The 13582-nt window shown below is 41.8% G+C and overlaps 1 protein-coding gene across 1 annotated transcript in view; it reads left to right on the top strand.

Annotated features, from left to right (window-relative positions):
• Positions 1-1633: 1633 nt before the first annotated feature.
• STAC2 (SH3 and cysteine rich domain 2) overlaps positions 1634-13582 on the top strand; it is a 74049-nt gene continuing 62100 nt past the window's right edge. Inside the window, exon 1 of the mRNA XM_083147180.1 lies at positions 1634-2669. Coding sequence (XP_083003306.1) covers positions 2577-2669 — 93 coding nt within the window. The 5' untranslated portion in view covers positions 1634-2576. The remainder of the gene's footprint in view (positions 2670-13582) is intronic.

Here is a 13582-nt window from a genome sequence, read left to right as displayed (position 1 = left end):
AAATAGAGCCATTCACACTGACTAAAAAACGGCTTTGAAACGTGTAGGACTCTGCTTTTTAAATGTGTTGAAATACCAGTTAACTTTAACCGGTAAATCAACTCTGGCTCCTTCACACTGCAGCCTTAAACGTTTTTAAATGGAAAAAAAACGGCAATATACAGTTTTAAAAGTGCAGTGTGAAAGGGGTATAATGCTGCTTTCACATCGCAAAATGCTGGTTCGCACGGGGACATTGAAACGGGTCAGCCACGGCACAAACCTACATTTTGGGATGTTCACATCCCCACAGCGACATTATTGCCAGTTCGCTGACATCATCCGGGCGCGCGGCAGAGAGTCAGCGCGTCATTGGAGTCGGGGGAGTAGGCAGCGCTTAGAGCTGGCGCTGCTCCAAGCGCTGTTGCCTCCATAGTGTGAACAGGAAACGAGTCGCTCGTCCCATTTAACCCGTTCACATCTACAAGCAACACGGCAATGAACCTGTAAGGACGGTGCTTTTTTACCGGTTCATTTTGCTGTGTTGCTACCCGTTTTCGGGAAACGGTAACCCCTTTCACATTGCACTAATTACCAGGTCAAACCGGCTTGTGAAAGGGGAATGAGTAAAGGTACCCATACACTAGGAGATTCACATGCAAGCTGGGTTCTTGTAGCGCATCATTTGAATTATGGCCCTTATTCTAGTTGAATCGGACAGATGCGTATTTCAGATGGGCACGAGTGTTCTTAGCTCCGCCTACCGTACCGCTCACACCGTCCGAATGCGGTAAGATGGCGAGCGAATGGACCGCAAGAGGATGTTTCATGCGAACACCTCCCCCATCTGTGATAACCTCCCCCATTCTCTGATGGCCGCCGACCATCGAAAGATGGACCGAGCGGCCAGACAGCACGAGTGCTCCAGACCACTCGGACATTTTTCCGTATGAAAGCAGGGATTTGGGTAGGAAGCTGACATCCGGCTATGTCAGATGTCCGCCCCCACATGAGCATCACGGCCGGATTACCATATGTACGCCCAGTATTTTCATGGGAATGCCCATGAAATGCGGGGCGTACACATATGGTAATGAGCTCAAACATTCCTTCACACCCCTCTCCACCCCCTGCTCGGATGGTTCAGACCGATCGTTTTCTGCACGGAACTCACGCTGTGTTCGGACGTGCGAGGCGTTCGCACATGCGCAGAAAGCGCAGAAACGCCTCTGCACATGCGCAAACACCAAACATTGTCCATCCGACTCAATCAGAATAAGGGCCTATGTGTAATTTCGGTAACCCTGTATTTAGGTTAAGGATTTCTTTCTTTTCTCTCTATATACAGTAAGAGAAAAGGTATATTATGCAGAGCTGTACTGAAAATATTTAGGGCAGGACCTGATGTGAAAGTTTAAGATTTTCTATAAAACAATATGTTAGCATTTGATAAATACAGTCTAATAAAGGAAAGTTATCTCATGCAACTACTACTACTAATACACACATTTCAACGACACAAAACTCTGCCCTCATTTTGGACCCAATCAGAAAGATAGGTGTGGTAAACAATTAGCATATCAAAGGCAGAGGAGGAATTTAATGGGTGGGGCTAAAAGAGGACAATCAGTAAAGGGGGGGTTAGGACAGACAATGGGGCTGTGACAGAATATACGAGTAGACAGGAAAAGAGAGATAACACAAGAACTGCATGGGAAAGCAAAAGATTAGTAGCATGGGAATTGACTGAGTGACAGACTTGGTGACAAGCACAGAGTGGCAGTCAGAGGGTAAACTACAACAGTATAGCAGAAAAATATATATTTATTTTTCTCTTTGTTGTCAACAGAAACAGATAAGGCAATACTGAAGAGGCAGAGGGAGAAATAGGGCGGTAGGTGGAATACTGGGAGAAAGAGGGGATCTGCTGCAGTGACAGAGACTGGGATAGACAGACTGCAGCAGGGAGAACAGAGGAGAGATATAGAGTCTGCAGCAGAGAGGAGGGGGGAGCAGAGGAGGGAGGGAGAAAGATAGATTGCGGTGGAGGAAGAAAAGAGTAAAAGAGACAGTGGAAGGGGAGAAAAGAGACTGCAGCTGCTGCAAATTGTTATAGCCTGAAGCTACAAAGAGTGCACCTATAGTAAGAATGGCACTGTTGTGACTGCGCTGAGACTAATCCTAGAGTCTGCTGTCCATCAGGACAAGTGCTGCAGTTTACGGAGTGCGACCACTGGACAGAACACCAGTCTTATAAGGAGCAGACACCAGACAAGGAGAGTGGTCAGGTGGACAGGACATGCAGGTGTCTGTGTGACATAAAGATAGCCCATGAAGAGTATTGTATACAAGGAAGAGAAGGCATATACTGAGGCTTTTGTGCTTTCAGAAGAAGCTGTGCAATAAGAAGCCCATGAACATTCAAGGAGGACAACGTCAGCACACTACACATCCTAGCAGGTGACATCACATACCACATCACATAGCATCATTTACCGGAGTGTCTCCTGTACAGGATTAGATTAAACTGTGAATAATTAAGAGCAAAGTACCACATTGAAACATCACTTGGCTGATTGGTGAACTCCTGGGACATCATGACAGAAATAACAGAAATTGATCCACAAAATTCGGAGCAGCGACCACCAGTGACCTGCAGCAGCGGAGGGTGTGGACTTCCAGAGAGCAAGGTATCCTTGAAAAATAAAACATCATCTATCCAAAATCTCATTCCCATACCATTTACATCCTAGAACTTTAACAATACTCTCAACACAAATGGTCATTTAATCCGAGAGATAGATAGATAGATAGATCGATCGATAGATAGATAGATAGAACAAGGACTTTCAACACTAAACTATAAATCAGTATATATATCTCATTTCACCCTCACCAAGAAGATCAGCAAGGATTATCAGAACAGTTTCTGTAATCCCATTTATGCAATATTAGCACAAGTATTCATGTAATCTCTTGTCTCCAATATTTCAACCCTTCGGCTTGATCGTACGTCAAAACAGTTATAATCTATGTTCTCACATACCAATATTCCTAGATCACTTATCTCACATTAGTCATATCTTTACTTCTGCTCATTTTACTATCACCGGGAGGGTCCAGTGAGCCAGCTGCCTGACCTACTTACACATACACTAACTACATTTATTTTATGTTATCTCTGATATTGGGAGTTTTAGCTGAAGCGATAACTGAATCTTACATAGTTATCTAATTATGTTTCTGACTAATCTGGTTATGTAGGTCTTCATTGTATGTGAACTTGCCTGGTCAGATATTCTTATAGTCTACTCTATATCATCAGCATCTCGAAATATGTCAGCATATGTAGATTTTATTTTATTTTCCCCTTTTGTATACAGTCATACATGTTATTCAATTAAATAACTTTGAAAAACATCACAACATCAGAATTTGTTTTACACATGAAGAACATTCTTTTACATTTTACAGGATCACCAATTCTGTACATATATAACGATTTAGTCAGTGTACTACCCACACACATCATAACCACAGCATAGGCAAAGCAATTGCAGAGGGATTACGGGTGCCTGTAATCCCCCCTCTTGGTCAGATTTACTGATTCCCATATGACAATCTGCTGTAATGTGCTACATAAGCCAGTGCACTCGCTCCTTTTAGCAGAGTGGTATTAGAAGGTCTTTATACAGTAAGACATATACTTGACATTATGTTTACTAAAAATATGTTCTATGTATATACATAAAATATTAATGAGTATATTGGTGACCAGCAAAGTTGGATTTGCCAGTCCCTATTGCCTATTTTTCTTCCATTGTCTGCACAGATATGTTATCAACATCCAAACTTTATAAATATATCACCCACCAAAGCATGATTCCAACATTATCTATGCAGCTTTGCCCCGCCTCTTCATTACCAGCAAACCAGTTAAGCACACTTGGAGTTTCCTGCTTTAGTTACACAGTCATCAATATCCCATTTGTTCAGCTCTACGGGTTAGCTTCCAGCCTCACACAACCACAGACAGCTCTAACACCCCACGCTAAACACTCGCCATCACTTTTTCAACGTCAGTCACATCCATGACTTTCATCAGATTCATCGCCAACACCCAGCTTTACTCAACATGCACATTGTTCTCCTTTACTCTCACCCACACGTTTATTTAATGTCAACAACACTATTTCTAACAGCATATACAGAATTCCTATCTTCAATGTCTACCAGCACTTCATGTCACGCACCAACTCACATACTTTTCTTCAACATAAACATCCTCATTTCACCCAAAATGTGCACTTTACCCACCTTTCTTCACTGTTACCCCTTCACCCACCTATGTGCATATGTACCACTCAACTTTATCCATAATGTACACTGTCCTTAGCTTCCTTCATTATGAGCGCCTCACCTTCATCCACACACACGGCATCCATACCTTTCTTCATTAAATACAACCCAACTTCTACATCATATTTATCCATTGTTCACATTTCATACAAATATGCAAAAACAGGTGCAAAGTTAAATGGCAGATTCAAGGACCTGAAAGTGGGTATGCATCTTAAAATGTACTTGTTGGACAAATGAGATTCACATTTTTGTGATGCTCTATTCTTCTGTATACATCAGCTGCCCTGTGGATAGCATTGCTTCTTCACAGTATGGTTATAGGGTATTACTGTATATGTGTGGAAGGTTTGTGTGAGTTTCCGTTGTGAGTACTCTTTTCCCTACCCGTCTCGAAATATGCTAAGAGGCTAATGTTAATGTTTATATAGTTATATTGTATGAAGGACTGTGGCAAGAACTCATGTGAATGATTAAACATTCTCTGTAAAACTGGCCTATGTATTGGTGCTATATAAAAGGTTGAAAATAATCAGATCTTTATTACACTTCCGATTTACTACAACGTTCAAACCAGGTGTAAATGCCGTTGCTGTAGCTTTTGTATAAAGAAAAATCATGATTGCCCAGTACCCTATAGCGGTAGTCATTTTGAACGATCAAACCGACTTTCCACTTTGCAACCAAGATTCATTTGTTAATTGTGTCTAGGGATTACTTCCACTGAATATAAAATATATGTTATGTTCCTATCTGGCCACAGCATCTCCATCATAGGTTAGGAGCTGTGTAAACTGGTGACTAAGAGCCAGTAATAGGTAATAGTTCTCACAGGCATTTCTTTAATATAAATACAAATAGAGCATTTAACTCATTGTTATTTCTGATCTTTGTCCAGACATCTGGCTTTAGGGTCACCCCCCATATACTTTTCTTATTTAGTTTTGAGACACTCCTTGATGGGCATAGAATGAAGGGAAAACAATGCAAATTAAAAGGTATTGAAAGAATTAGAAAAGTGATAGGAACTTACCCATATAATATTTCAAATCTATCATTTGACATGATCCCAAACAGCATGGATCTACTGGGGGGAGATCATGGTTAACAAATCTTATTGACTTTTTTTGACTTGGTGACTAAAATAACAGATGAAGGAGGAGACATTGATGTAGCATATCTAAAGTAGTAAGGCTTTTGTCACGGCTGCACATCACAGGTTGCTAAATAAACTCAAAAGTGTGGGTTTGGATACTAATGTGTTTGTTTACTAAGATGGGCGTTCTATTGAAGATGGGATGTTGGCCATAGCAACCAATCAGAATCTACTTCTTATTTATTTAACTCCGTCTAGAAGAGAATACATAGATCTGATTGGTTGACCATAACAACATCCCATCTTCAATAGAACTCCCATCTTAGTAAATTAACCCATAAGATGGTTTAATGGATAATAATTTGGTTGCAGGATAGGAAATAGAGACATGCAATAAATGAAATGCAGTATCAGAAGGGAAAGGGGACAAGTGGTGTACCCTAGAAATCTGTACTTGTACTAATGATTTGTAAATATACATTGCCAGTGGTATTGTAGGAAATCTATGCCTTTTTGGAGATACACCAAAACATGTAATAGTGTACACATACCAGGGTCTCCCATCAAAAGAAGTGCACCGCTTGCAGCTGGTACAAAATGTAGCCGCCAGACTATTAACTAACCAGCTCTGCTCCTGCAACATAACACCCATTCTTTACTCCCTTCACTGGCTACCTGTAAAATAGCAAACTGTTTTCAAGATTGGCTTACACACTTTCAAGGCCCTACATGACCAAGGCCCAAGGTACCTGCAGCAGCTGCTGATTCCTTACTGTCCTACTCGATTACTACGATCCTTTGAAGAAGGACTACTAACAGTACCCAGAATTTCCCTGAATTCATCTGGGGGTCGAGCTTTCAACTTTGTTGCTCCAACTCTATGGAACTCTCTTCCTCTTACAATGCGAGATGCCCCCACTGTAGAATCCTTTAAAAATAGACTGAAGACGTACTTGTTTACTCAAGCATTTCACTGACATCTACTGTTAAGCTTGTTTTGTATTTTGAGCTGTAAAGACAATGGTGAAGCACTTTGACTCCTATTGGGAGAAAAGTGCTATATAAATATCATTATTATTATTATTATTGTTATTATTATTATTAATAATAAACAAATGACTGAGGAACTAGGTAGGGAGTTTGGATTAGTCACTAATGGGGAGGATTTGGGTCAGGCTGTGGGGGGGGGAGTAGGGTAAAAGAGCCCGCACATGGGTAGATGTGTTGAGCGTTCTGAGAGCTATAGCTATGCCCCTACACACGGAGTGATGTAGGGGCATTTTCTAAGCAATTGAGTAAGATTGCTTAGAAAATGCCCTGAAATCGCCCCGTGTGTAGGCTCCATTAGGCATTGGGTAGCGAAGGTTATGGATATGGTGGGGCCCAGGTACTGTAAGAATACTTAATGGACTCCTGTTGAGATTCTGGATATTGGGATACCCTGTTATGCACAAAATATGCCAATATATATATAGGTTACCAAACTGATTCTTTCAAGCCAGTGCTCAAGTAAATGCTGGAGAGGCCAAGGTCTCTCCCGCCCCTGTAAACGGCTGCGGCTGAGAATGCATTTGCAGCCGTGCACACAGAGGGAAAACCATTCACAATCACTCACCATCAAATGGTTTTTCCCCCATGTTGGCTTCGCCTAGTAAGTCTGTGCTGCGATGGACGTGAGGAGAAGGAGGCCTCCCAATGTCCGGGCAGCGCCTGCCTTTTCCGGGGCACACTGCGGACTGTGCTTATGCGCAGTCATCTGAAAAATCACTCAGGCTGTGAATTCTCAGCCGAGCTATTGGGTCTGAATTAGGCCTTTATTGTCAGAACCACACACACACACATCTCTTTGTCACTGTGCCCCATTCAGTATTCCAACTGCACCATTATAGATGTAAACACTTCTTCACCACAACTACCCCAGTTATGAGCTCATTAAACTATTACACATAAAGATACCATTACCAATGTCAATATTCCAATTACACTGTTACATATATAAAACATCCCATCATCCTTGTAACCCAAATCAAGACCCAAGCAAGCCATAATACTCGGGTTCCGTGAGATAGATTGATAGTCAATAGGTCAACATGAATTGATGAGATGTTTAAGGGGGGACATGCTTAACATGTACAAATATATCAGTTGTCAATATATGGAAATGTCAGGCGCCCTTTTTACTACAAGGAAGGACTCTAGGACACGTGGGCACAAGTTCAGAATAGAAGAAAAAAGATTTTGTTCTCTTAGAAGGAAACATTTTTTCACGGTCTGGTAAGCCAAACTATGGAACTCTCTGCCTGGTGCCTAAATACATTTAAAATAAGGTTAGACAAACATTTATTGGCTAAAAATATCCAGGGGTACAAATAAAAATAATCTTTAAAATATCAGTATTCACTACATAAAACAAGGGTTAAGCTAATCAACCAAGGTTGAACTAGATGGACGCAAGTCTTTTTTAAGCCTTAACAACTATGTAACACAAAAATGGCCGACACACTTTTTCTTGTTTTATTTTACCCAAGATTTTCATTATTTACTATCCATGGGGACTACAATTGGGAATAGTAACTGTGCCCAAAGCGTGGCAAGCAAAGTGAGCCTTTGGTATATGTTTCCACTAGTTTGGCTTACATATATAAACATACAAAAACAAAACTTGTTGACCATTTTTGTGCTGACCATTCCCATGTCGAATTTTTGCCCTTTCTGACCTTTTGTACATGTCGAACTTTTACAGCTAGACCATATTGTGACTGTCAACCTATTTTATTGTCAATCTTTTCATAAACATCCATATTACTCATAAACATTTGATCAACCGTATACAAATCAATTTCTCATCTTCATTATAATATACATATCCCATTATCATTACTCAATTCAGAATCTTAGAAACATCTAGATATCTTATCATCTCTGTTTCCACATTCAGAAGTAAACCATTGGACAAATCAGTTTAATCATTACTCAACTCAGTAAGGATAATTTACTAACTGTGGTGGCATTGCCATCACTATGGATAGTGCCACTCACTGTAATTCAGTATCCTGTACATTTCCCAAGAAGAGATGGGGTCTCATGGGGAAGGGTGTGCTGTTTCACAGGGAAGGAGGTCTGGCCTCCCAGCATGCCCCCATTTTCATTACTTTTAGGGCATTGAAGCGCGCGACTGCCCCCAGTGAATTTTCCTGCACTTAATGTCACCCTATTAGATGCAGTCACCCAATGCAGACCAAGCCCCTAATAAGCCACTACTAACTGGAAATATATGGAGATGTAGAGCCTTTTAAATTTGGACAAATGTGATTATTAACCCTTTGCGGTCCAACATCTAGTCAGATTCGACAGACCTGGCGCTATTATAAGGTCTGCCATCGAGCGGAGGTCGACGCCGTAAATCGCTGCGATTATCTGCTATTCCAGTAAGCTGCTACCTTCCAGTAAGCTGCTGTCACTTCTGTGTACTTCTTGTTCCAAAATGAATGTGAATAGTGTAAGCAGGGAAACTAAAATTGGACCGCAAAGGGTTAACAGAGTTAAGGTGCCCATACACTCTGGCGATCCTTCTGTGATTTGGTCACTTTTCAAGCAACCAAATCACATTTTGCTTTGCGCGGTCACTTAAATCTTTCACATAACAAAAATACACAGACCATGCAGGTTCTCCTCTTCAGTTATATACTAAAACATCCCTATGACACAGAAACTGGCATCTATATAATTTTCTATTGTACTCTGACCTACAGTATTGACATTAAAACCTATATTATTGAGTATTTGATCTAAATTCCACTTCAGACATATCCCCAGTTTCCTCTGGGAAACCAATAAGATTCATGGTAATCTAATACGTGTCTCATTAACAGTCCATCCAGGAGCAGCTGCAGAAATATTTACTTTAAAATCCAGCTTCAGATCATTGCTTACGCAACATTAAAAAAATTAGCGGTTTCCTCTTTATAACATTTTTCGCAATGTTTCTGGACTAAAGATAATACCATATAAACCTTGATAACTCCCCTTTACATGACTCCCTAAAACATGTCAAAGGGTTAATATATTACACTTTATAATTCCTTATATCATTTATCTAGTTAGTGCCTCATCCTGTCCACACAGTTAGATGTGGAATTTGATTTCAATGTGATATGCAATTCCATTTGATCTGGCAGTCGTTCGATTTCGATTCTATTTTTTCTTGCCTGGCAAGACAATTTTTCTTTTCGATTTCCATTAAATGTAATTGCTATCGGGATCAAAGCTGCATCGAATGCTGTTAAAAACATTCAATGTGCATTCCATTTTTATTTGATTTTTGACTGTATAGTCAAAATGTTATGTTATATTTAACCATGTGTACACAGCATTAGATAGTTCAGATTGATAAACCACCAAACCAAGACATTTGCAAAATGATCCAGATTTGGATGCTTCCATAGGAAGATAGAGGGCCAAATGTAATAGGTGTGAGAATCAGGAAGTGAAAGATTGCGGGAGAGTTTTCCCATTTTGTTAGAGCTGCAATCATTCACATAGGAAAACCAGGTGGATTTTGCCATGTAATTGATTGCAGCTTTAAAAAAAAAAAATAGGAAATCTCTCTCAAAATCTCTCACTTTCTGATTCGCATACCCTATTACATTTGGCCCAGAATGTCAGGGGAACCAAACAAGCTATTAAAGCTTTTACAGCATCCTCCAGTCCTCAGTTTTGTATCTATTATGGGTGCAGGGTATGTGGTGCACTAGGGCCCATGACTTTATGGAGACCCCCACCACATATCTTGCACTGATTGCTTTGCCTCTGTGGCACCTCCCCACACTATACTCATCCAGCAGCACAATCTTTTATTTTGCATATGTAAAAAATATGGTTCCGTACAGGAGCTGTTTAGCCTGTGGCACAGTGCCAGAGTCAATGATTTTTTCTGTGCATTTTATCATTGAAAATATGGTTGCCAGAGCAAGTGAATGGGAATCAGGCTCCTTACAGTTATTTATGCACTATATAATCTCACCTTTGAATTCAGCATTGAGGCCCCTGTTCCAGGTATTCAAATTAGCACCACCATTGCTGCCCTACACCCTTTTTACATTCTCCTTACAAGCTCCCGTTTCAGGGGGATGGATTGCCATGGTGTTACATAGGCCCTTATTCTGATCGGTGCGTACTTTCCCGAATTCCTACGGTGCGGTCCGCACGCCACGCTGTGCGGACGTCGGCCGTAAAAACGCCCACCGAGCCTCCGCATTCGGACGGACTCGCACTTTAAGAACAGGGCGTGTTTACGGACGACATACAAACCATGCGTGTGCGGTGGACACACTCAGATTCTGCACGGTATTACAGAGTATGCACGGTGATACCGCATCAGAACGGATGGGAAGCTGGCCGTACGCACCGATGCGGTGTATTTACGCAAAACTAGCCACTATTATCTCAACTCTGCAATACATCACATGACCCACTTATTCAATTACCTATCCTCATTAAAAAATGTTTATTTGTAATTGGAATAAATTAAATGCCAATATGTACTTAAACCCATGCCTAACACATCCATTGCACACATTAACCCTTACATCAATTGAAGTGCAATGGTTTATATTTTTCCCTGTGTTTTACGTATGATATTATATCATAGTTGCTGCTGAAAATCTATATTGCACAATGTACTCATTAGTACTAACACATACTAAAGGAAACCTTACTACATGTATAAACACAGTGTGTGTGTGTATTTTGTAGGTTTTATAATGTCTAATTAGCTACAATTACACTACATTTGTGTAATGGCAGGATGTGCACACACCAAAAACATACATCTATATACAGTATGTACATTTAGCGTCACTAAAATATTATAAACAATCTACACATATACTGTTTCAGGTCAAAAGAAAACAAACAACTTCTAACTTGCATTAAAAATTTATTTACAAAAACAACTTAGGAAATGTAAAAAGAAAAAGAAAAATATTACAAAAGCAGGTCTGTAAGGTCCTGCAGGTCTGCAATGACCAGCTGTAGGTGGTGGCGAAGCCGCATGAGGGCACCACGGACACCCTCATCTGCTTGTGTTTGGCCATCTGTGGGCATGTTAAAGGGGCTAAAATTAGTCATGATATTCATGCATACATTTTACATACTCCTACATAAATCTAAGAAATGCAAGGTGACATGTATGTGTATATATATATATATATAGAGAGAGAGAGAGAGAGAGAGAGAGAGAGAGAGAGAGAGACACATAGATAAATATATATGACACATACATATATACATACATGCATAGATATTTAATTAATACTGTGTTTTTGACCCTCTACCCTTTACTCTGTAGAAGACCTAACAGTCATAGGGCGAAATGTAATAGGGTGTGATTTTTTAGACATGTGCGATTTTTGGTCAAAAACGGCCGAAATCGCACATTTTCCGAAAATCGCACATTTAATAGGTTGAAAATCGCGGTAAAAAATCGCACTTTTTACCGCGAAATCGCACTTTTAGAAGTGCGATTTTTAGTCACATTTCAATTCGCATCCAGATGTTTTCCCATTATAAAGTATACAACTCGCAAATGTAATAGGGTGCGATTTTTGGTCAATGTTACCAAAAATCGCAAAAAAAATAGACCAGGTTCTGACAGGCGAATTTGACAGAACCATGCACAGATCATTGAGATCTGTGCATGGTTCTGTTAATAAAAATGTGTAAAAGTGTTTTTATAAACAAAAAAACGGCGTGGGGTCCCCCCTCCTAAGCATAACCAGCCCCGGGCTCATTGAGCCGGACCTGGTTCCAAAAATACGGGGGAACAAAAAGCATAGGGGTCCCCCGTATTTCTGAAACCAGCCCCGGACTCTTGGACCGGTCCTGGTTCCAAAAATACGGGGGACAAAAAATCTGGGGGTCCCCCGTATTTTGAAACCAGCACCGGGCTCCAACAGCCCGCGGTGTCATGCCACAGCCGGGGGACACTTTTTATACAAGGTCCCCCGGCCAAAACATGAGCACCGTGGCTGGTCAGCCTTGGACGGGGTACCTAGAGGAGTGGGGACCCCCCCAATAAAGGGGTCCCCCCCCCAGGCTTCACCCGTCCAGGGCTGAAGCCCGGGGCTGTCACCGGCGTCCGTGGCCAGTGGACGCCGGCCTGATAGGGTTAAATCCATCATACATATCATTACATTGCTTTTTACCGGTGAACTACAAGTGCCAGCAGACCTCCCCCGCATGCTGGGACTTGGAGAACCACAAGTCCCAGCATGCAGGGCATTAATGGGCCCGCTGGGACTTGTAGTCCACCTGTAAAAAGAATGTTTATAAAAAACACACACACAGAGAAGTACAAGTTTATTACACACACACACCCAGGGCCGGCGCTGACCGCTCAGCAGCTCCTGCAAAGCAGGGAGGCGCCATGTCAAAAAGGCGCTGTCTCCCTCCCTGCTTTGCTAAAGCTGCCGCCTGCCACAGTCAGCCCTGTCACTGCCTCCGTCCTGCATGCCGCCCGCAGCGCCTGTCTGACAGCGGGCGGGCGGCAGCAGTGTATAAAGAACTCCCTGCTCCCAGGCTTGCCTACCCTAGGAGCTCCGTCTCTTTGAGGCTGCTCCGCAAGCGGCAGGTCACTTCCGGCAGTGCACACTGTAATGTGCTGTCAGCCTGTCACAGATCGCGCTTCTGCGATGTATGTGATGCCGGGGAGCAGAGTGAGTGCAGAGGAGCAGCAGCGCTAGTAGTAATAACAACTAGTGCTGCTGTCGGGAGGAATGAAATAGCAGCCAGTCCCACTCTGACACAGCAGGAGAACGGGAGATAACAATGACAGGGCTGCTGTGAGCCTTATCTGCAGCCCGGGGATGGATGATGGATGACCGTGGATCTCTGGCTCCTTGCTTCCGTGTAGTAAGTAATACGAGTATCCAGTATCCATCTGCCATGTTAGCAAGGGACTGTCTGCAAACTACTTGCACCAACAAGTGTTGAATATACTTTTATAGTAGCGAGTAGTTTGCAAACGGTCCCTTTCTCCCTGCATGAGTGAGATCTGCACATTGTACACTATAGAGCTCTTTTTCTTTTAATCTAGTGGTTAAACCCCCCTCCCTCTCCAATGCAGAGACCAACTCTGTTTGCCACCCC

The sequence above is a fragment of the Crinia signifera genome, chromosome 6 (assembly GCF_055691185.1).
Source record: "Crinia signifera chromosome 6, ASM5569118v1, whole genome shotgun sequence".
NCBI classification, from domain to species: domain Eukaryota; kingdom Metazoa; phylum Chordata; class Amphibia; order Anura; family Myobatrachidae; genus Crinia; species Crinia signifera.
The sequence above is the reverse complement of the archived record's forward strand: the minus strand, read 5'-3'. Positions and strand labels throughout refer to the sequence as shown.